Genomic DNA, 20,521 nt, shown 5'->3' with positions numbered 1-20,521 from the left:
TGGTGCTGGGAAAACTGGACAGGTACATGTAAAAGTATGAGATTAGATCACTCCCTAACACCATACACAAAAATAAGCTCAAAATGGATTAAAGACCTAAATGTAAGGCCAGAAACTATCAAACTCTTAGAGGAAAACATAGGCAGAACACTCTATGACATAAATCACAGCAAGATCCTTTCTGACCCACCTCCTAGAGTAATGGAAATAAAAACAAAAATAAACAAATGGGACCTAATGAAACTTCAAAGCTTTTGCACAGCAAAGGAAACCATAAACAGGACCAAAAGACAACCCTCAGAATGGGAGAAAATATTTGCAAATGAAGCAACCGACAAAGGATTAATCTCCAAAATTTACAAGCAGCTCATGCAGCTCAATAACAAGAAAACAAACAACCCAATCCAAAAATGGGCAGAAGACCTAAATAGACATTTCTCCAAAGAAGATATACAGACTGCCAACAAACACATGAAAGAATGCTCAACATCATTAATCATTAGAGAAATGCAAATCAAAACTACAATGAGATATCATCTCACACCAGTCAGAATGGCCATCATCAAAAAATCTAGAAACAATAAATGCTGGAGAGGGTGTGGAGAAAAGGGAACACTCTTGCACTGCTGGTGGGAATGTGAATTGGTTCAGCCACTATGGAGAACAGTATGGAGGTTCCTTAAAAAACTACAAATAGAACTACCATATGACCCAGCAATCCCACTACTGGGCATATACCCTGAGACAACCAAAATTCAAAAAGAGTCATGTACCAAAATGTTCATTGCAGCTCTATTTACAATAGCCCGGAGATGGAAACAACCTAAGTGCCCGTCATCGGATGAATGGATAAAGAAGATGTGGCACATATATACAATGGAATATTACTCAGCCATAAAAAGAAACGAAATTGAGCTATTTGTAATGAGGTGGATAGACCTAGAGTCTGTCATACAGAGTGAAGTAAGTCAGAAAGAAAAAGACAAATACCGTATGCTAACACATATATATGGAATTTAAGAAAAAAAAATGTCATGAAGAACCTAGGGGTAAAGCAGGAATAAAGACGCAGACCTCCTAGAGAACGGACTTGAGGTTATGGGGAGGGGGAAGGGTGAGCTGTGACAGGGCGAGAGAGAGTCATGGGCATATACACACTAACAAACGTAGTAAGGTAGATAGCTAGTGGGAAGCAGCCGCATGGCACAGGGATATTGGCTTGGTGCTTTGTGACAGCCTGGAGGGGTGGGATAGGGAGGGTGGGAGGGAGGGAGACGCAACAGGGAAGACATGGGAACATATGTTTATGTATGACTGATTCACTTTGTTATAAAGCAGAAACTAACACACCATTGTAAAGCAATTATACCCCAATAAAGATGTTAAAAAAAAAACAAAAAAACAAAAAAAAAACAAGGCACATCAGCAGCTGAAGAGACACCGGAGAGGGAAGACGATCGATCAGGTTCTCAGTCAGAGCCAGGAAAAGGTGTGGGGTCCCCCCGCAAAGGCCAGGGCGGGAGCCTCACCAGCCCCTCGGGAGGGTTCAGTCTCCGTGAGTGATGCCGGGTGAGCCCAGCTCAAGACACACCATCGTCTCCCCATAGGGATCTGGGCCCTCCAGCCAGATACCACCCCGGGACGGGGCTGACAACCACTGGCCATCGTGCTCTCCCCTCCCCACACAGACATCCTTGCTACCAACACAGCTTGTCAGCCAGGGACGCTCCAGGCCCCGTCTTCCTGCCATCTTGTTTAGACTTCGTCTCCTCGGTGGCGTCAAAGACGTACAGACTATCCTTCCAACCCAGCCGCTTCCACAGAGGACCCTCTCATTACTCTCCTTCACTCTGAGTTAAGTTTCATCCGTTTCAGCTTAACGAGCTGATATTTTCTGATCCTTTTCCCACATTCAGATGACTAACTCAACCTTCAACTAGAGCAGCTCACACCGTGTCTGTGATCAGTCCTCGGGGCGAGTAGTGTCCTCGATCCACTGTCCAGCGGGAGAGGTTAGGTCACTGGGCACACAGAGGGCGGCAGAGTGGGATCTGCACCCGGCCTCCCTGAAGCCAAAGCCCGCGCTTCTGCAGGAGTAGACGCCGAGTCCTCTTCCCACGCTCTCGACATCAATCTGGAAGCCCCAACCCTACGTGGAAGGGCCTCCCCCGACAGACCACACACACACACACACACACACACGCACACCCCTCTGTGAAGAAGCAGAACCAGGAATCCCAGGGGGACTCTGGGCTCCAGACTAACCATCTGAGGTTCATTTTCACCACTATATATGGAATAGGAGGAAAACTAAATATTTCTTTAATTCTTTCTGATTAGACAAAAACCAAAAGGCAGATGTCACTTTTAACCACTTCACGGAGTGCCACTGGAGAGAAAGAAGAGCCTTCCAAAAGCTTCTGGAAGAATAAAGGAAGGCTCTTCTCTCATACTTTTGTCTGAGGCTAAAACAGTCATGGAAAATATCATATTTAAACCAAACCCCAAAGTTTTCAAAATGGAACTCTTCCCCAGGGTTAAAATCCACACCTGCTACTTTACTCCTCATTTAGTCTCTAGAAAGCTAACTCAGCTGGAGTTCCTCCAGCCTCAGGGGGCCCCGGAGGGGGCGGGGGGCCTGGCACTGGTGGACGTGACCGCTCGACAGGCCTAGAAAATGCAGGTCCGGAGGCGCTGAGACCCAGGCCTGGCTTGGTCCCAGCTTCAAGTCGGTTGGGGACCCAGAGACGCAGCAGGACGGTGCCCACACCTACGGGGTTCCCAGCAGGGAAAACCGGCTACCCCACTGCAGCTCCCACCAAGGACTGATTTACCATCGTCTACCAAACCGAGGTGGGGAAGGAAGGGGCTGCTCGACTGGCTGACGTCCTGCCCTCCTGGCCAGGGTCCCCGAGAGCCACTTCGCTGCTTGTCCGAGAGGCTACAGCGCTGACTTACAGAGCAAAGGGAGGCATCGCAGGGCCTCGCTTGAGGGGAAGTGCCCACAAGAGGGCGCTGTGAAAACAAAAGACTCTCCATCCAGCTGTCAACTGGGAAATTTTAGGTTTCAAGTTTCTCCGGAGTCGAATCAAGGAACAGGCAGTGCGAGATCAAAGCCTCCCTTTGTAGTCTGCAGAACAATTAAGAAAATTAGACCTTACTTAATGGTCTTTAATTGACACGAGTATGGACTTAAATGGCTCACTGATTTTTTTTCTAAATCTAACATTAATTTGGAAGGAAGAAATAGTAACGGTCATCTTATTTGGAATTTGTTTAACATTATGGGAAACTTGACTTGTACTATAGTAATGGGCATGATATATTGTCTCAAGATGCCTCTTCATTTAAATGATTTTTAAAAAGAAGAAAAAGACAAGGGCCGACATCACACTAAGCCTGCAACTGCCGGTTTACAGCAGGGGTGAGAACTGTCGGTTCAGTTCCTGTGCAGGATCCAGCAGCATGAAAACTTCAGTCGATATAACACCAGCTATTCAAATTAGAGATGAGGAAGATTACCTTCTCTTTAACAGAGTGTCTAAAAAATAGGTGTCTTTCCAAAAATGCCAAACTCACAGAAAAAGAGATCGGATTTGTGGTTACCAGAGGCGGGAGGCTGGGGGAGGGAGACTTGGAAGAAGGAGGTCAAGAGGTACAAACTTACAGTTACAGGAGAAATAAGCGCTAGGAATATAATATACAACAATGATGACTACAGTTCACACTGCTGCATGATACACAGGAAAGTTGTTATGAGAGTAGATCCTAAGAGTTCTCGTCACAAGGAGGAATATTTTTTCCTTTTCTTTTTATTGTATCTATATGAGAGGATGGTTATTAATTAAACCTATTGCGATAATTGTTTCACGAGATACGTAAAGCGAACCCTCATGCTGTACACCTTAGACTTATACAGAGGTGTATTTCAATTATTTCTCAATAAAACTGGAAAAGAGGGGAAAAAAACCACTAGGAGTGTTCCTGGATCTCTGCTGGTTTTATTAACACGTGGTTCTGCTAGAAAGCAGTGTTTACTAACATATCTCAAAGGCTTTTTCAGTTTTGAACTGAATGTACGATATAAATAACCCGAGACTGTTCCTTGACTTTGGGTTCCAGAGTAAAGGAGCCAAAGCCTCTGAAGCGCAGACACCTGCAGTGGAAAGTCTCCTCCTCAGCTGAAAACTCTTTTCCTTCTCAAACTATTTTTAAACTCTGGGCAGCTATTTTTAACTCCCAAAAGAGCTAAACGTGGGCTTCCCTGGTGGCGCAGTGGTTGAGAGTCCGCCTGCCGATGCAGGGGACACGGGTTCGTGCCCCGGTCTGGGAGGATCCCATGTGCCGCGGAGCAGCTGGGCCCGTGAGCCATGGCCGCTGAGCCTGCGCGTCCGGAGCCTGTGCTCTGCAGCGGGAGAGGCCACAGCGGTGAGAGGTCCGCGTACCACAAAAAAAAAAAAAAAAAAAGAGCTAAACGTGTTACTGCTTCCCTGACCTTGACTCTCACTGAACCCAGGATATGTGACCTGTTCCATAAATGAACTATCCACCCGTAGACAAGGCCTCTCAGTCAACAAACTCCTGCTGAGCATCTCCAGGGAGCCAGGCCCTGCTGTCCACGCCACCACTCCCGTCCCTGGGCTTTCCCTCGGCACAGCCCCTGTCCCCAAAAGGCCTCAAATCCAGGTTAAACAGGGGGGAAAATGCAGCCGCTCGCTGGGTAACTTAGGAGGGAAACCTTCATGGCCCTCATTCATCCTCTAATGAAGATGTTCTGAGGACCATGTAATGAACCAGCTTTTCCCTTAAACTCCCTCGTACCAGCCCCTTCATTTGCATTCCTACCTGAAAGCCAAAATCTGGATTCCACTAGCTGCAACATTCTGTTCCTCACCAGACTCCTAGCTACCAACACTGACTGATCCACGTGCCTCAGGACTGATCCACGTGCCTCAGGACCAAAGTCATCTTCGCTCACTCGCTCATCCATTTATTCATTCAACAGGGCTGCCCTGTCCACCTGTCACTGAGAACGCACCAATCCTTAAACCCTTAAGACCTTCCAGGGGTATCTACACCGCCGTATACATCAGCCCCAGGATCTCAACTCTGCTACTATTCAGTCGATTAGACCTACAGACTTGAGAAGGTTATTTAAGCTGAGTCTCCTTGACAAAGAAAAATGGAGCTAAAGTCGACCTCATTTGGTTCTTGTGAGGATTAAACGAGGCAGCACCCCTGAGCACCAAGCAGCGTTTCTGATTCCCCTGCAAACTCCAGCAGCATTAGTTCACCTTTCCTCTCCCGGCCCCTCTCTCATGCCCAGCACCCCATCTCTCCTCACGGCCCCCATTCCTACTGCTGTTGTCCTTCCTATGTTTCCCCAATACTGAATCAACAACTTGTAGATACTATCACTCCAGCCCTCTCCTTGGAACAACTTCTCCACGTTCACAGCCAATCTGAACTCCCAACACTTACATCGCCTCAGGAAGCCAGCCTCCTCCACAAACCATTCCTAAACCAACTGCATTTCTCAAATGTTAAGGATCGTGCAACTCACCTGGGGATCTTGCTGGAAAATGCAGTTTGATTCAGTAGGTCTGGAGTAGTTCCTGAAATTCTGCATTTCTAACACTTTCCCAGGCAACGCTGAGATTCTAGCACGTGGACACACCGAGTTACAAGAAACTACACCAGGATACCACTTCAAGATGCCATCGCGTGGGTCACAAGCCTGGGCGGGCAGGACAGGAATTCACGTTCGTTTTCAGACCTGGAGACCTGAAGCCACGCCTCTTAAGGAGCTGTTAACAAGCCAGGGAGAAGCCCCGCTGTGCGGGCATGCTCTCCCCGCTACCCCACACCGTGTTTCACCAGAACCCCGCTCTGCTCCAACACCCTGCTTGCCCCACCCAGGGAAATGCACTAGTCCTTCTGGTCACATGACACACCATCAAGCGACGGTCCCCTGGGAGGATCTTCAGGTCCGTTCTTATCTGCCCATGTCATGTCTACATTTCAGATCACAAAAGCCTACAGCACAGGTTTCCCGGACAAATTCCAGCTTCATTCTAGGTTCTAGAAAGATTCTGAACAAAACGACCTTGCTTTCTAGAATCTTTCTTTCTAGAACCTATGATGATCCATCCAAGCAGGGGGAATGTGACTTGGGTGTGAAGTGTACCTCCTAAAGCTCTGCATCGCAGCAGGACTCAAGGCCAACTGAGTTATGTGCCAGGCCTAGCAGTACACACAGGCAGACACCAGAGTTCCTGCAGATTCAGTTCAGACCACAGCAATAAAGCGAGGCACACAAATGTTTTGGTTCCCTGTGCAAATAAAAGTTATGTTTATACAATACTGTAGTCTATTAAGTGTGTAGTAGCATTCTGTCTAAAAAAATAACATACATACCTTAATTAAAAAATACTTACTTGCTAAAAAATGCTAACCATCATCTGAGCCTTCAACAAGTCATAATCTTTTTGCAATAGTAACATGATAGATCACTGATCGAATATAATACTAATGAAAGAGTTTGAAATATTGCGAGAATTACCAAAATGTGACACAGAAACATGAAGTGAACAAATGCTGTTGGAAAAATGGCGCCAACAGACTCGACACAGGATTGCCTCGACCTTCAATTTGCAAAAAAGCGTTAACATCGAGCACAGTAAAATGAAGTATGCCTGCCCCCCGAAAAATGCTTTACTTGCAAAGCTCCTTTAAAACAGTAATCACTGCCAAGTTTTGAAACAAAAATTATGATCATCATGCTCAGAAGTTAAAAAAAAAAAAAAAATCAACCTTTTGGGGATGGAATTCATCTCAGGCTTAAGATAAATGGTGCTATATAATAAGCAAAAAACTAAGTTAGCAAAGGCTAATTTTACATAAATCATATTCAGAAAAAAATTAGCAAGATGTTTTAAAGAATTTTAGGGTAGGCATGTTTTTCTCAATATGAAAATAAACCAAAACAGAGATTTTGAAAATACCATACCATTTCTTGTGAAACATAATCTGGACTTTCTGTATCAGCAGAATAAAAAGAAAAGTCATAGGTGAAGGTCTTGGTCCGTTCTCTTCCTGAGTCCCCAGTCCCTCCTTCTGGTATCTAGAAAGAGATGATTATGACAATAATAACAAGAATGTAAGAGGAAAATAATAATAATGTGAAGAGCACTGTCAGTAAACAAGTAATCTGTCCAATTCAAGAAAAAAACTTTATAAAAAGCACACAAACGATCACCATTTTCCATTATTTATACCCTGACTCAAATCCATTTAATTCCTCACGTCCTGAATGAATGAATGAATGAATGAACAAGCAAGCAAACCTCAACTCCTCCCAGCAATTCAGGCTCCTACAATATGACCCAAGGCTACTTTTCTGGACTTTTTATCATGATTACCTTATATGAACCTGACACTCCAGCCAGACGCTATGTTTTTCTGACTTCGATGCTTTTTATTGCTGGAGTCTGCACAACTCCATGGGGTGCTGTTCACAGAGATGACAATGTGAAAGCAGTTGTGTGATCCTGTGGCCCCACTGAAAACTGCAGGTCAGAGGCCTCCTCTTCCACAAAGCTCCCCTTGGGCACTGCATCCAGAAGTAATTCTCCCACCTCTGAGAGATGACTCTCCCAGGACACATCGTATTATGAGTCTATTGCATATGTTTGCATACATCTTGTCTACCTTGCTATATACCAAAATTGAAGCAAAAACCATGTTTAAAAATCTTCATATGCCACCAAGGCCTCACACAACTCCCTGGACATATGCTGAATAAATGTAATGGGCATCCTATTTTCCAACATAATTCAGATACTATAGTCTACATACTATAAAAAAAGAAAATTGTTTAAGGTTCTTATTATTAAAATGTTTAAAAATCCAGGCATCTATTCTGGTTATATCAGACAAGGCAATGTTTTGTAAAACTCAAAAAGCAACAGAGTAATCAAGGAAAACAGATTCCATAACACACAAAGGAAGGAGATTCATCCAAGGCCACGGGTCTCTCCACTCCGTTCCGGTAAATATGATGTTTGAATGACTTTGACCGCAGCACTGTGAGCACACAAAGGTACACGAAGAAGAGCAAAGCAGAGGTAACCAACAGCAGAGAAAGAACAAGCGACCGTGAGAAGATGTGGGAGGTCAAAGGAGGGAAAGCCAGGTGCGGGCCAAGCAGAGCCAGAAGGTAGAACTGCGGGCAGCGGAGAAAGAAAGACATTCCACTGGAGAATGCCTCAGGCCAAGGGGCACCAGAGCCTCAGAGGAGGCCTCTCGAAATGCCCAGAGCACGGCCCATGCGAAGATGGGCACATTCCCCAGCTTCTATCACTGGAGATCAAGTTGCACGACTTTGAAACTGGATTTCAAAGCGTCCAGTCCCTTGAGCCACGAATTAACAGAAATCCAACCAGAGACTGATCTGCACTTGGCCGTGGGGCACCAGGCCTCTGAAACCCAAACCTGTGAGCTAATGACAACTATCGGAGGAGGATGGGGTTGGGTTCATAAGGCACATGATTTCTTTATTATTGATTTTACACACTTATTTTTCCCCTAAGTGAAAAGTATTCAAGGCCCTTAACAAATTCACTAACCAAAGAAAGAAAAACAGGATACTTTAAGTACAAAAAGAACTCACCATCTCAGAAAATTCTGGGATTTTTTTTTCAATTTTCTTTTTTCCAGAAAAAAATTTCAGTTTTTTAAATTTTTCATCCTCTGAGTTTTGAATAATAATACCAGCTTCTCTTGCAAAATTTACAAAATTATTTTCATTAAAAATGAAAACAAATCTAGGGCCAAAGCTTCTTTAATAATTCACAATGAGCCAATTGCCAGGCTAAGGATCCACCACAGGATACAGGATAGAAATGCCTGGGTCGGGGCTAAACCCATGAGGTCACCTCCCAGAGCAGCGGCTCAGGCCCGGCTCCCAGGTCAGCGAAACCAGGGACGGGACAGGAGACAAAGCATCAACCCTTTTGCTTTGTGACCAAGCCCAAGCCAAGTGCAAGCTGACGTGGTGGACTGAACAGAGAAAGGAGGGCTGTGGAAACAGCAGATGTGTTGTATTTACCCACAAGCCGTTGGACGCGGAAACAAACACACAACTCACAGAACTGGAGCCAGCCCAGGCCGCTACTTGCCTTTAAGTTTGTGATTGTTGTTTTGCTTTTCTCCATTTGAATAATGAATTTGGCTTCCAAGTCCTTTTCCCTGCAACACAAATAATTCAGCATTGGTTAGGAGAGAAAAGACTGTTTTTACAATATTTGTTGTATTTACTTTTTACATATGGCAGTTTGTTTTTAAATGGCACGTGAAGCACAATCTCTGATACACCCCCGTCCTGAAACCTTACGAACGTAAACTTGAGGACGCACAAAACAGATGCCACCATCAAAAACTTAAGACTGAAAATACTGTGCTGGCGAACCCTGGAAGAACGTCTACCTGTGAGTCAAAAGGAGTCTATGTGAAATGACAGAAACCAGGGACATTGTGTGACTCGGAAAAAAGAGAAGCCCCACCCACCCGGTACAGAAGAAAGTCACCATATCCCTCCATCCAGGATGAGAACTAAGAAGAAACAGGAGTAGTGCTCACAACCAGGTGCTGCTTCTAGAAGCAGCCAGGGCACTGTCCCCTCCCCCCACCTCCTTTCTATACCCATCCAGAAAATGTAATTCCTAGAAGACACCAGAACAGGAAGTTAAGAGAAATCCAAAAAAGTACAGTTCTCTGAAAGAAATGAGACTACACCCACACAATGGAGTGGGATGTCCCTGGCAAAGGAATGAGGAAGGTCTCTATGTACTGCCGTGGACGGAGGCCAGGGTTCGTTAAGTGGGAAATGTGAGGTGGAGAAAAGTATACACGGGATGCTACTTGTATTTAAAGATAAAAAGGATAGTGTATTTATTTTTCGAAAGGTTACCTATGGAGAAAGAAGATGAAGTGGAAGAGACAGGGAGAGAAGCTAGGTTTCTAGAAAAACACCTTGATCTATATAGATCATCTTTAGAATGATGAAAATAAGTTACACAAAAATAAAACAAAATTATTTTTATTAAATAACCTAAAACACAAAAGTAAGTTGAAGTAAATGAACCTGTGTGCCACATGGTGAGAAAAGACCTCATGTGCTAATTCCTTAGGCGGGGGAATCTAGCCTAAGGAGAAAAAGAACTACAGAGCAAAGATATTGTGGGTTCAGGAATCATATTTTTGGTGATAAGTGTAGTTATCCTGGGATTTCTGTTTGTGTATTGTGGGATAATACATGAGTAATTATGTTGCTGCCGCTGAGGGACCAAGGATTTTGGTTGAAAGGAGATACAAACATTAGATTTGTTAAAAAGAAACTATAGGGGGCCTTCCCTGGTGGTGCAGTGGTTGAGAGTCCGCCGATGCAGAGGACGCGGGTTCGTGCCCCGGTCCGGGGGGATCCCACGTGCCGCAGAGAGGCTGGGCCCGTGAGCCATGGCCGCTGAGCCTGCGCGTCCAGAGCCCGTTCTCCGCAACGGGAGAGGCCACAGCGGTGAGACGCCCGCGTACCGCAAAAAAAAAAAAAAAAAGAAAGAAAAGAAACTATAGGGCCAAAATGCAGTCACTTATGCTAAGCCCCACCAAGATTTAACACCTTACTTAATGTAGTTTCAGCCTCTCCCAGGAGTAAATCTTGAACCAATCAGTCTGGAATTTCCTGGTCTACACTAATATGGTAACTTGCCTGGTAAGACCCCCCTGCTGTCTCCAAGGGAAGCTGACTTTGCCTGAAATAATCCACTTTTTTTAACTTCCTTATCACACCCTCCTTCTGCCCGTAAAAGCCTTCTATTTTGCACAGCTCCTGGCAAGGCCTTTCAACTTTCTAGGTGGGATGCTGTCAGATTCATGAATCACTGAATAAAGCCAATTAGATCTTCAAATTCACTCAGCTGAATTTTTCTTTCACAGATTGATGAAGCTAGGTAAAACCTCTGTAGTCCTGAATCTAAGTGGGAAATGCTAACATGAACTTTATCTGAAATTGAAAAAAAAAAAGCACTCCCTAGCTTTGTCCTCTGAAAAGGCCTAGAATCTTATGGCCAAATTATAGTATCTAAATACCATTTTCCACTAAGGTAAGCCAGGGCTCATGGAGAGAGCCTCAACCCAAATATACAGGCGGACCTTGGACACGCCGCAGGTTGGGTCCAGACCACAGCAATAAAGCGAATATCACAACACAGTGAGTCACACGAATTCTGTTGTTTCTCAGAGCGTATCAAAGTTATGTTTAAAATGTTCAATAGCATTGTGTCTAAAAAAACAAGGTACGTACCTTAATTTTAAAATACTTTATTGCTAAAAACTGCTAACCATCATCTGAGCCTTCAGCAAGCGGTAATCTTTCTGCTGGTGGAGGGTCTTGCCTCAATGCTGACGGCTGCTGACTGCAGTGGCTACGGCAATTTCTTAATATAAGACAACAGTGAAGTTTACCTTGCCAATTGACCCTTCCTTTCCTGAACAATTTCTCTGTAGCATGCAATGCTATTTGATAGCGTCTAAACCACAGACTCAAATTGGAGTCAATCCTCTCAAACCCTGCTTTATGAACCAAGTTTATGTAATATTCTAAGTCCTTTGTTGTCATTTCAACAATCTTCACAGCATCCTCACCAGGAGCAGATTCCATCTCAAGGAACCACTTTCTTTGCTCATCCATAAGAAGCAACTCCTCATCCATTAAAGTTTTTTCATGAGATTGCAGCAACTCAGTCACATCTTCAGGCTCCATTTCTGGTTCCCTTGCTATTTCCACCACATCTGCAGTTACTTCCTTCACTGAAGTCTTGAACCCCTCAAAGTCATCCATGAGGGTTGGAATCAACTTCTTCCAAACACTTGCTAACATTGGTATTTTGACTTCTTCCCATGAATCATGAATGTTCTTAATGGCATCTAGAATGTTGAATCCTTTCCAGCAGGTTTTCAAGTTACGTTGCCCAGATCCATCAGAGGAATCACTAGCTATAGCAACCACAGCCTTATGAAATATATTTCTTACAGAATAAGACTTGAAAGTCAAAATTACTCCTTGATCCATGGGATGCAGAATGGATACCGTGTTAGCAGGCATGAAAACAACATTAATCTTGCTGTCCATCTCCATCAGAGCTCTTGGGTGACCAGGTGCCTTGTCAATGAGCAGTAACATTTTGAAAGGAATCTTTTTTTTGAGACCGTCTCAACAGTGGGCTTAAAATATTTAGTAAACTATGTTGTAAAGAGATGTGCTGTCATCCAGGTTTTGTTGTTCCATTTATAGAGCACAGGCAGAGTAGACTGAGCATAATCCTTCAGGGTCCTAAGAATTTTGGAATGGTAAATGAGTATTGGCTTTAAATTAAAGTCACCAACTGCGTTAGTCCCTAATGGCAGTCCTAGGTGGCATCTTCTTCCAACAGAAGGCTGTTGCATGCACAACATTGATTATCTGTCGTTTACTGTAGCCACCTTCGTAGATGATCTTAACTAGGTCTTAACTAGATCTGGATAACGTGCGGCAGCTTCTACATCAGCACTTTGCTTCACTTTGCACTTTGATGTCACAGAGACGGCTTCTTTCCTTAAACCTCACGATCCAACAACCTCTGCTGGCTTCAAACTTTTCTTCTGCAGCTTCCTCACCTCTCTCAGCCTTCACAGAATTGAAGAGAGTTAGGGCCTTGCCCTGGATCAGGCTGTGGCGTAAGGGAATGTTGTGGCTGGTTTGATCTTCTACCCAAACCACTCAAACTTTCTCCATGTGAGCAATAAAGCTGTTTCGCTTTCTTACTCGTGTGTTCACTGCTGCAGCCCTTTCCATTTCCTTCAAGAACTTGTCCTTTGCCTTCACAACTTGGCTAACTGCTTGGCACAAGAGGCCTCGCTTTCAGCCTATCTCGGCTTTTGACATGCCTTCCCCACTAAGCTTAATCATGTCTAGCTTTTGATTTAAAGTGAGAGACGTGCGACTCTTCCTTTCACTTGAACACTTAGAGGTCACTGTAGGATTAGTAAGTGGCTGACTTTCGATATTATTGTGTCTCAGGGAAGAAAACAGGCCCAGACACATCATTTCCCTACCCAGCTTGTTCAATAACAACAATAAACTACAGGGAATATAAAGGTGGAAGCAGAACGTATAGATTAAAAAAAGTCTAGCGATATATCAACCGACTGGATCTCAGTTCACATAGAAGAACATTTTTAGAAATAATAAGACATGTAGGGAAATGTTAACACTGACTAGATATGTGATGATACTAAGGGATTATTATTTTAGGTGTGATAATAGTATCATGATGAGTTTAAAAAGGCCTTAACTGTTTAGAGACATACTGAAATATTTACAAAAGAAATGATGCCTGGGATTTATCTGAAAATAATCTGGGTGGGAGGCTGGGGGAGTAGAGGCAGGAGAGGGTAGCACCCTGGCCACCTCAGGATGAACAGAGACAGCACAAACACCAGCCAGAACAATGAAGCCCAAAGAGTATGTTGCAGGAAACACCATTCAAGTGCTACAGTGGATCCCCATGGCCTGGGTTAACTTTTCCAAGCCAGTTTGAGGAAGTACAGGGCGGGGCGAACAGAACACTGGCTTAGAGACAAATCAATGAAATCCCTCCCGCGTGTGTGGAGCCCCCAGTCCGCCCTCCAGGTCTTGGGCAGCTCCACTGTGGACCCAAAAGTGAGAACTGCCTCAGGGACACCCCGTGTTCACGACGCTGGAAAACAAACAGTTGACTCAATCACCCCGCTCCACTGCACTCAGCTTCCAGAGTGCGCTCCGCCCAGCGAGAGAGCCACGCAGATTCATTTTGTTAATGCCACACATGCCACATCCCGGTCCCTCCCGTTGCCACCAGGGTCATTTCTCAGTCACTCATCAACCTACCGTGTCTAGATCTTTCACTTTAGAACCACCAGTATTATCAACAGATACCTGCTGGGAGCACAAAACCATCTGGGGATCTCAGAGCACCAGACGTGACCATGATGGGTGCTCACACCGCCTGCCGGTTCTTACTTACAAAACACAAAGGAATGCAGGTCATACCGTGCCCACTCCACGCCCACCCCTCTCGTGGGAAGCCAGAGGGTGAGGAATTCCAGGCTCGGAGGCTTACACCTTGGGAGCAGCAAAGTTTAAAGGGCCCTCCCCAGGATCATTTATCCCAACCTGTAGGTAACCAAGATAGTACCTGCCTAGTTCTAAATTAACATCCGCTCTATAAAAATACCCGGGAAGATACTGACGGAAAGGCCATTACGTAGCCTTAGCGTCTTTTTTAACAGCCACTTCCGAAATCAAAACTGAAGATGCTCCAATAAAATTAAAAAACAAAAAAAAACAACTGGAAATGCTCGGTGGGTTTCAGTGGGTTCACAACCTTGAAATGGCTGGGGGGTGGTGGGGAGGGGGAGGGGCAGCCTCACTTTTCTGAGGGACCACAGTTCCCTCAGCTTCCCAAAGAGCTCTGTGCCCCAAAAGACGGGCACCCCAGCTCAGACCTGTTATTCAAAGTGCAGCCCAGGCACCAGCAGAGTCCAGAGCTCAAGGGATCACAGGCCCCCTGCGGACCCACCGAATGAAACCCACTTATGACAGGAACCCAGAAGGACCCCGACAACCCCTGATGCTGGGAAGCACGGCCCGGACACTATCTGAACGTGACGGAGTCATAACCGGTCTTACAGTTACTCTCACAAAACGAACTCCACCACACGTGATCTAGTTCGTATGCTGGGAAAACGCACTTTGTACTTTGACCTTTAAGTCTTATTTGTAAAATCACATGACAGAACTGGATAGAACCCCAGTCAGCTGACACTGTCTCGACCAAGAGCAGTAAGTGCCTAACATCATCAGACCTAGGGAGTCATCTGAGTGTCGTGACACCCAGGCTCCCTCATCCTGAGCACCCGGCCAAGCTTCCAGCCCTTCCTGTACCCGGATGGGTTTCCAACATCAGTGTGGCGCTGCTGTCAACAGCTTAAAATCATTCTAAGTGACAATCACAGCCCATCAAGATTCAGACGGAAGCCATCTGTTCCGGAAAGGGAAGTTCACGAATAACAATTTCCTGGACTCCTTCCTTCTTAAGCATAAACACGAAAACTGTAAGAAAAAGATGGATATTTACTCTGAAAATAATCTCTAAGTATAGTGTTATAAATACAAGGAAGCTAGCTAGAGATTTAGCCATAGACAGCAAATCTCACTCTAGTTACTGAAAATACTTATGGAAAAGCCAATGTAATCTCCATAAAGCGGTTATGATGGCTGGAGTTATTAAACATTGAAACAAACCCTTCGGTGCATTCATCCCTGGTAGATTCCAGGAGGCCGTCAAGCTTCCAAGTATTTCAGAGATGGAAGAAAGGACAAAGGAGGCCCCAGGCTCCCTTTCCTTCCACACTCTGCCGACCTGTCCCGCTCGGGCCCCACGTCCACTGGAGACCGGCTTCTGCTCGTGGCCTTCTCTGCACCTCCAGGGCCTCTAACTATCATAGGTGACTTGACGGTCCACGTGACACTCCCTCTGGCAGCCTTTCCTCCTGTCCCCCCCTCCCCACCCAATGGTCAGTTACCCAGTCCCATCCAATCTACCGCCAGGCTACCGACCTTGGCCACCTCTCCCACTGTGCCAGGTCGGCCACCACCACCCCTCTGGAGTCTCTTTGCCTCCAACCTTGTCCCCTCTCATCCACCCTCCACTCTGCTGTCAGAGGGATTCTTTCCAAATACACATGGTACCGTGTGGCTCCCCGGCTTCACAGCGACTTCCACAGGCCACAGGGTGAAGCCCAGCTCCCAGCGGTACCCCAAGTGCCTTCTGACTGACCCAACCTAACCATTCCACACTATCCATGCCACCCTCCTCCGGCCAACACTCACCCTGGCCTTCCAGAGCCTTCGTTGAGCCTCTGCCCCACCCCCTAGTCAGCTGACCAGCTCCTAGCTCACCCCCCAGACCGTGAACTTCTCAGGAGTAAGGACCAGGCCTACTCGGTTTACACCTTCAGGCCCAGGCACGGTGCCTCGCCTGGGAGGTGCTCACAAAACGGCTGTTGAATGTGATGGACCAACTGATGAAAGCACTGAATGAATGCTCTCCCCACCAGCTGCCCTTCGCCAGGTGCATCCCCTCCTTAGGGCCACTTGCCCCGATGACCCCCTCACCACCCTTGCTTCTGGCTTTCCCACCCAGGCCCTCGGGCGAGGCTTGTCCCAGGTCTGATCTGACTCACCCACCCTGTAAACCTTCAAGAACGCCTACCCGGCTCATCCCACCCCCATGGGCTCCACCCCTGCTGGTGTCATCTCCCCAACTGGTCTAGAGGATCCCACTTCCTCTTCACCCCATAACCTGAGCCCTCCGGGCACAAAGGCAACGCCCGCAACCAGCGCTCGCTGGGTGCTTTGTCTTCCAGTCTTTCAGCTGAAAACTCTGCAACACCAGGCACTGAGACGTCTCCCAGTCCCAGGTCAATTTCCTCTGACATTTATGAAACATGGGAAATAAATCTTGACATTTTTCTCATGCTGAGGAAAATAAATCATCCTAAAATATTATTTGAACACTGACTTGATAATAGAGCAAAATGAACTATGCCTCTGCCTGGCCACTTTGGTGAATTGGGTTTCTCAAGCGAAAAGTCAATTATGGTTCACTCATATAAATAAGTAATTTATTTAAAAGGTCTGGAAACTAGATCATAAGATGCTACAAATGAACCCGCTGGAGTAAGTATGCTGAGTTATAGATCAATACTGAGGGGGGAGGAGGAGGGAAGAAGAAAGGAAAAGATGCAGAATATCCAGTCAGAGAAAGAGATGAATCATGTCAGCTCGCAGATATGAGAAGAGGAGAAAGCTTATTAGAAAAAAATAACCCTATGTTAATTCAAACACTTTGAATATGTTGTTAAATTAATCAGCATTTTAGATTGATTCCACTCATGCAGCTGATGGTGTTTGGTCACCCCATAATAAAACAGCTGGACTGGGTGACACTGAGATCCCCAAACTGGGCCACTAGCCTAGAAGATTATAATAAGAGTGGCTTATTCACCCTGAGTTCCAAAGTGAACCAGCATCCCCAAAATCACCTGAAAAGTTACATACTATGAACCAATATTTAACTGCCTTCATTTTGGTGACAGAACACCCAAGAGCAAAAATTTTAAACTCTATTTTTAAAAAGAATGAGTGGCCGACCCCCGCCCGGTCTCCGGCCGGCGGAAGCGGAAGGCGGGCGGTGGGTGCGGCTGGTCACCTCCTGGAGGGGCCTCTGGGTCCCGCCTGGGGCTGCCGGATGAAAAGAGGGGTTGGGACCGGACGTGCGGCTCTCCACCGCGGGCCGAGGGTGGGAGTCCCACGGCGGCCGCCCCACGGGAGACGAGAGGGCGTTTCCGCAGGGACGCTGATGCTAACGCGTCTCTCGGCCTCGGGGCCCGTGGAGAATCCGGGCTGGGGGGTAGGAAGGAGGGGGATGTGAACGCGCGTACTGAGTGTTACCCCTCGTGCTGGAAAAACACACAAGGCACAGGATGTAAAGCTAGACACAATCTTGACTGAAGGGGCTTCAGGGGGTTCGGTGGCTCCCGGCTGTCACCTCGTCCTGGAGGCCGTGGGGGAGTGGCGGCCTTTCCCGGAAGGTTCAGAAGGGCCCCAAGCTGCCCAGGGAAGGAAATCGCAGCCTCGCTGCTTCCAGAACCTTCCTGAAGTGCCTCTCACTCACTCCCCAGTTCCTGATTTGCTTCTAGGCTCTGCCCGGTTCTTCTCTTTCTCGACTGCTGCCCGCGCTCTGGCCACACGGGCCCTTTGCAGAGAGAGGTGACGCCCTCCTGCCCTGCTGCTTCGTTGAGCACTTCCAACCCCACCCCCTGGGGAAACGTGCCTCCAGTTCACCTTCAGTGCAGCTGGAGCAGACCTGTAAGGAAGAATTTTCCATCGTGGACCAGTTGGTTACTCCAGAGTACCGTCCCTACAGGAAAGGTGGGATCCGTGCCTGATTCGCGATTCTTTTGTCTGGCTTCAGAGTAAGAACTCAGTGCCGAAGCAGCTTCCAGAAGTGAACTGCCGCAGCCGGCGTGAGCCGTGCGCTCTGGGGGTGATGACCTGTCGGTGCGGGTTCCTCAGCGGTGACCGACGCCCCACCTGGTGCGGACACTGATGGTGGGGGAGGCCATGTGTGGCGGGGAGGTAGCAGAGGGGCTGTGGGAACTCTGTACTTTCCATTTTGCTATGAACCTGAAGCTGCTCTAAAAAATCCAGTTTATTAGAAAACAAAGTGAACATCACATTTTTAAAAATGTGATGTTAAAGTGCTGTGTCACCGTGGATTTCTGTATAGTTGATATGTCTTCAGTCTTTGTAGTTATTATCATTTTCAGGTTAAAATTGTGTGGTCTTGGTAGTGCAGCCTCCTAAATGTGAGTAACTGTGATATTTCTCTCCACGTGGGCTGCCCCTGTTGCTGTCCCACCAGCGATGCATCAGCAGAGAGCCTGTGTGCCCACAGCCTGACCCTGACCTGTACGAAATTATGTCCCTGTAGTTTTCATTTGCATTTTCCTTATGAGTGGGGCACCTGCCTTTTTGCCCATCTTTCTATCAGATTATAGAGATATTTGCAATACAAGTCACATTTTTAAAGTCAGTGTATCATTTTTAGAATCATTTTGTTTGCTTATGGCATGTTTTTGTTTGTGGAAGTTCTTTTGTTTTAAACGTGGGTGAATTGATCACTCTTCCGTAGCATTTGGGTTTTAAGTCCTTCCTAGTCCTAGGTTAGAAGACTCTGTCTCTTTTCTGCCAGTGCATGTGTAGTTTCATTTCTGCATTTGTATCTCTGATGCAGGATGCCGACGGGCAGGGCAGAGAAGGGGTCCATGTCACCCTTCCCACGCAGGTCTCTAGGTATCCTCCTTCCACTTATCGAAAGCTCCCGTTTTGTGCACTGATTTGAGATTCCACCTCATCCTGTGCTGACGTGAGAACATACTTGACTTGATTTTTGGAGCTGCCCCAGCACCACTCTTTTGAAGTTATAGGTGCTGTATCTGCGGGGCCAGCACCACTCTTTTGAAGTTATAGATGCTGTATCTGCGGGGCCAGCACCACTCTTTTGAAGTTATAGATGCTGTATCTGCGGGGCCAGCTCCCTCACTTTTCTCCTTCAGGGTTTTTCTGACTTTTGTTGTCTATTTGGCCATGTGATCTTTTGCAATCAAGTTGTCTTTGAAGATAAAGTTAACGTTCACCCAAGAGAAATTCTGACTTAGGTTGGCAGTGTTTACGGCAGCTGTAGCCATCATTGCCCCAGGCTGCACGCAGGCGGTGGCGGGAATCCTCCGGGCACTTGGGAAGTGCAGGACATTCTGGAAAGGGCAAAACTGTTGGGATTGGCGGGGCTGGGGCAGCCTGAGGGGGTCTGGGCTGACGGTGACGAGGGGGTGGGGATGGGACTTTGAAGGTTTGCCAAACCCATAGGAACGTGCACCCCGAAGACTGAACTTCATGTTAATTTTAAAGCTACCAAGCAGGATGTAGGGGTGCAGTCCGTGACAAAGGTGACTGCCCTGGTGGTCCTGTGGCCACACCGCCAACCCCAGGAACTCCGAGTGTGGACCGGAGATCTGTGTGGACACTGTCCTCTGGCCGGTCAGCTCATTCTCCCTGGGGTAGGTTAGTGGTTCTGAAGCTGTACGTTTACCGGTGTTGAACAAATAAGGAGATATTTTGCAGATAACGAGAACTCGCAGGTTCCTTGCTGTGGGAGAGAGAAGCTGCAGGGGGAAGAGGGGACCCTGTGAGCTGGAGCTCATATGTGTGTTTAGAACACAGATCGACGGAGAGTCACGGAAATCCACAGAGCCGGGTGTTTGCGCGCGTCGGACTGTCTCCTGAGTGCCCGCTGAGGGCCGAGAAGCACAGCCCTGCAGGTGAGGGTCCTGAGGACTCTCCCTGGGAAAGGAGCCAGGCAGTGCCCACCCGGGGCCTCGGGGACGCAGGTGCCAACCTGAGCTGCCAGCAGCCCCGGGCGCTGGATGAGGAGGTGATGCTGACAGCATTGGGGCGGAATCCAAAGCGTGGGGTAAATGTCGCTGAGAAGTGAGGGAACACAGGGCATGTCCTCCTCACAGAGCGTCCAGCACGGAGGGCCATGGGCAGTGACCGCTGTGACCGCTGCCGGCGCCCCGGGGGACTGGTGCTCGAAGCTCAAGGGCAGACGGCGTCCGTATGGTCTCAGAGACGTCTCCAAATAGCTCTTTCTTAACTACAAAGAAAAAAGGAGTCATTGTGCAGTGGAGACGCCACCTGCCTCAGCTGTGAGGGTCCCTGTCCCTGGTGACACCGCTGTGCCCTCCTGTCCTTCCCGGTGACCTGTGCCCCAGGCCAGTCCTCAGAGAGTATGGAGCAGGTGGTGGGGCGGCTGGCGACGGC

General features: G+C 47.1%; 1 protein-coding gene across 1 annotated transcript in view; it reads right to left on the bottom strand.

Moving 5' to 3' along the window:
* Window positions 1-20,521, bottom strand: part of LOC309973637 (kinesin-like protein KIF16B) — a 288,133-nt gene that overhangs the window by 242,644 nt on the left and 24,968 nt on the right. Inside the window, exons 2-3 of the mRNA XM_082857986.1 lie at window positions 9,180-9,249; window positions 7,010-7,123 (exon numbers count right to left, since the gene is read on the bottom strand). Of these exons, the coding sequence (XP_082714112.1) occupies window positions 7,010-7,123; window positions 9,180-9,249 (184 nt within the window). The remainder of the gene's footprint in view (window positions 1-7,009; window positions 7,124-9,179; window positions 9,250-20,521) is intronic.

Source organism: Leucopleurus acutus (genome assembly GCF_964270905.1).
Source record: "Leucopleurus acutus genome assembly, chromosome: 16".
Classification (NCBI taxonomy): Eukaryota; Metazoa; Chordata; class Mammalia; order Artiodactyla; family Delphinidae; genus Leucopleurus; species Leucopleurus acutus.
This window is presented reverse-complemented; position numbering and strand designations above follow the sequence as displayed.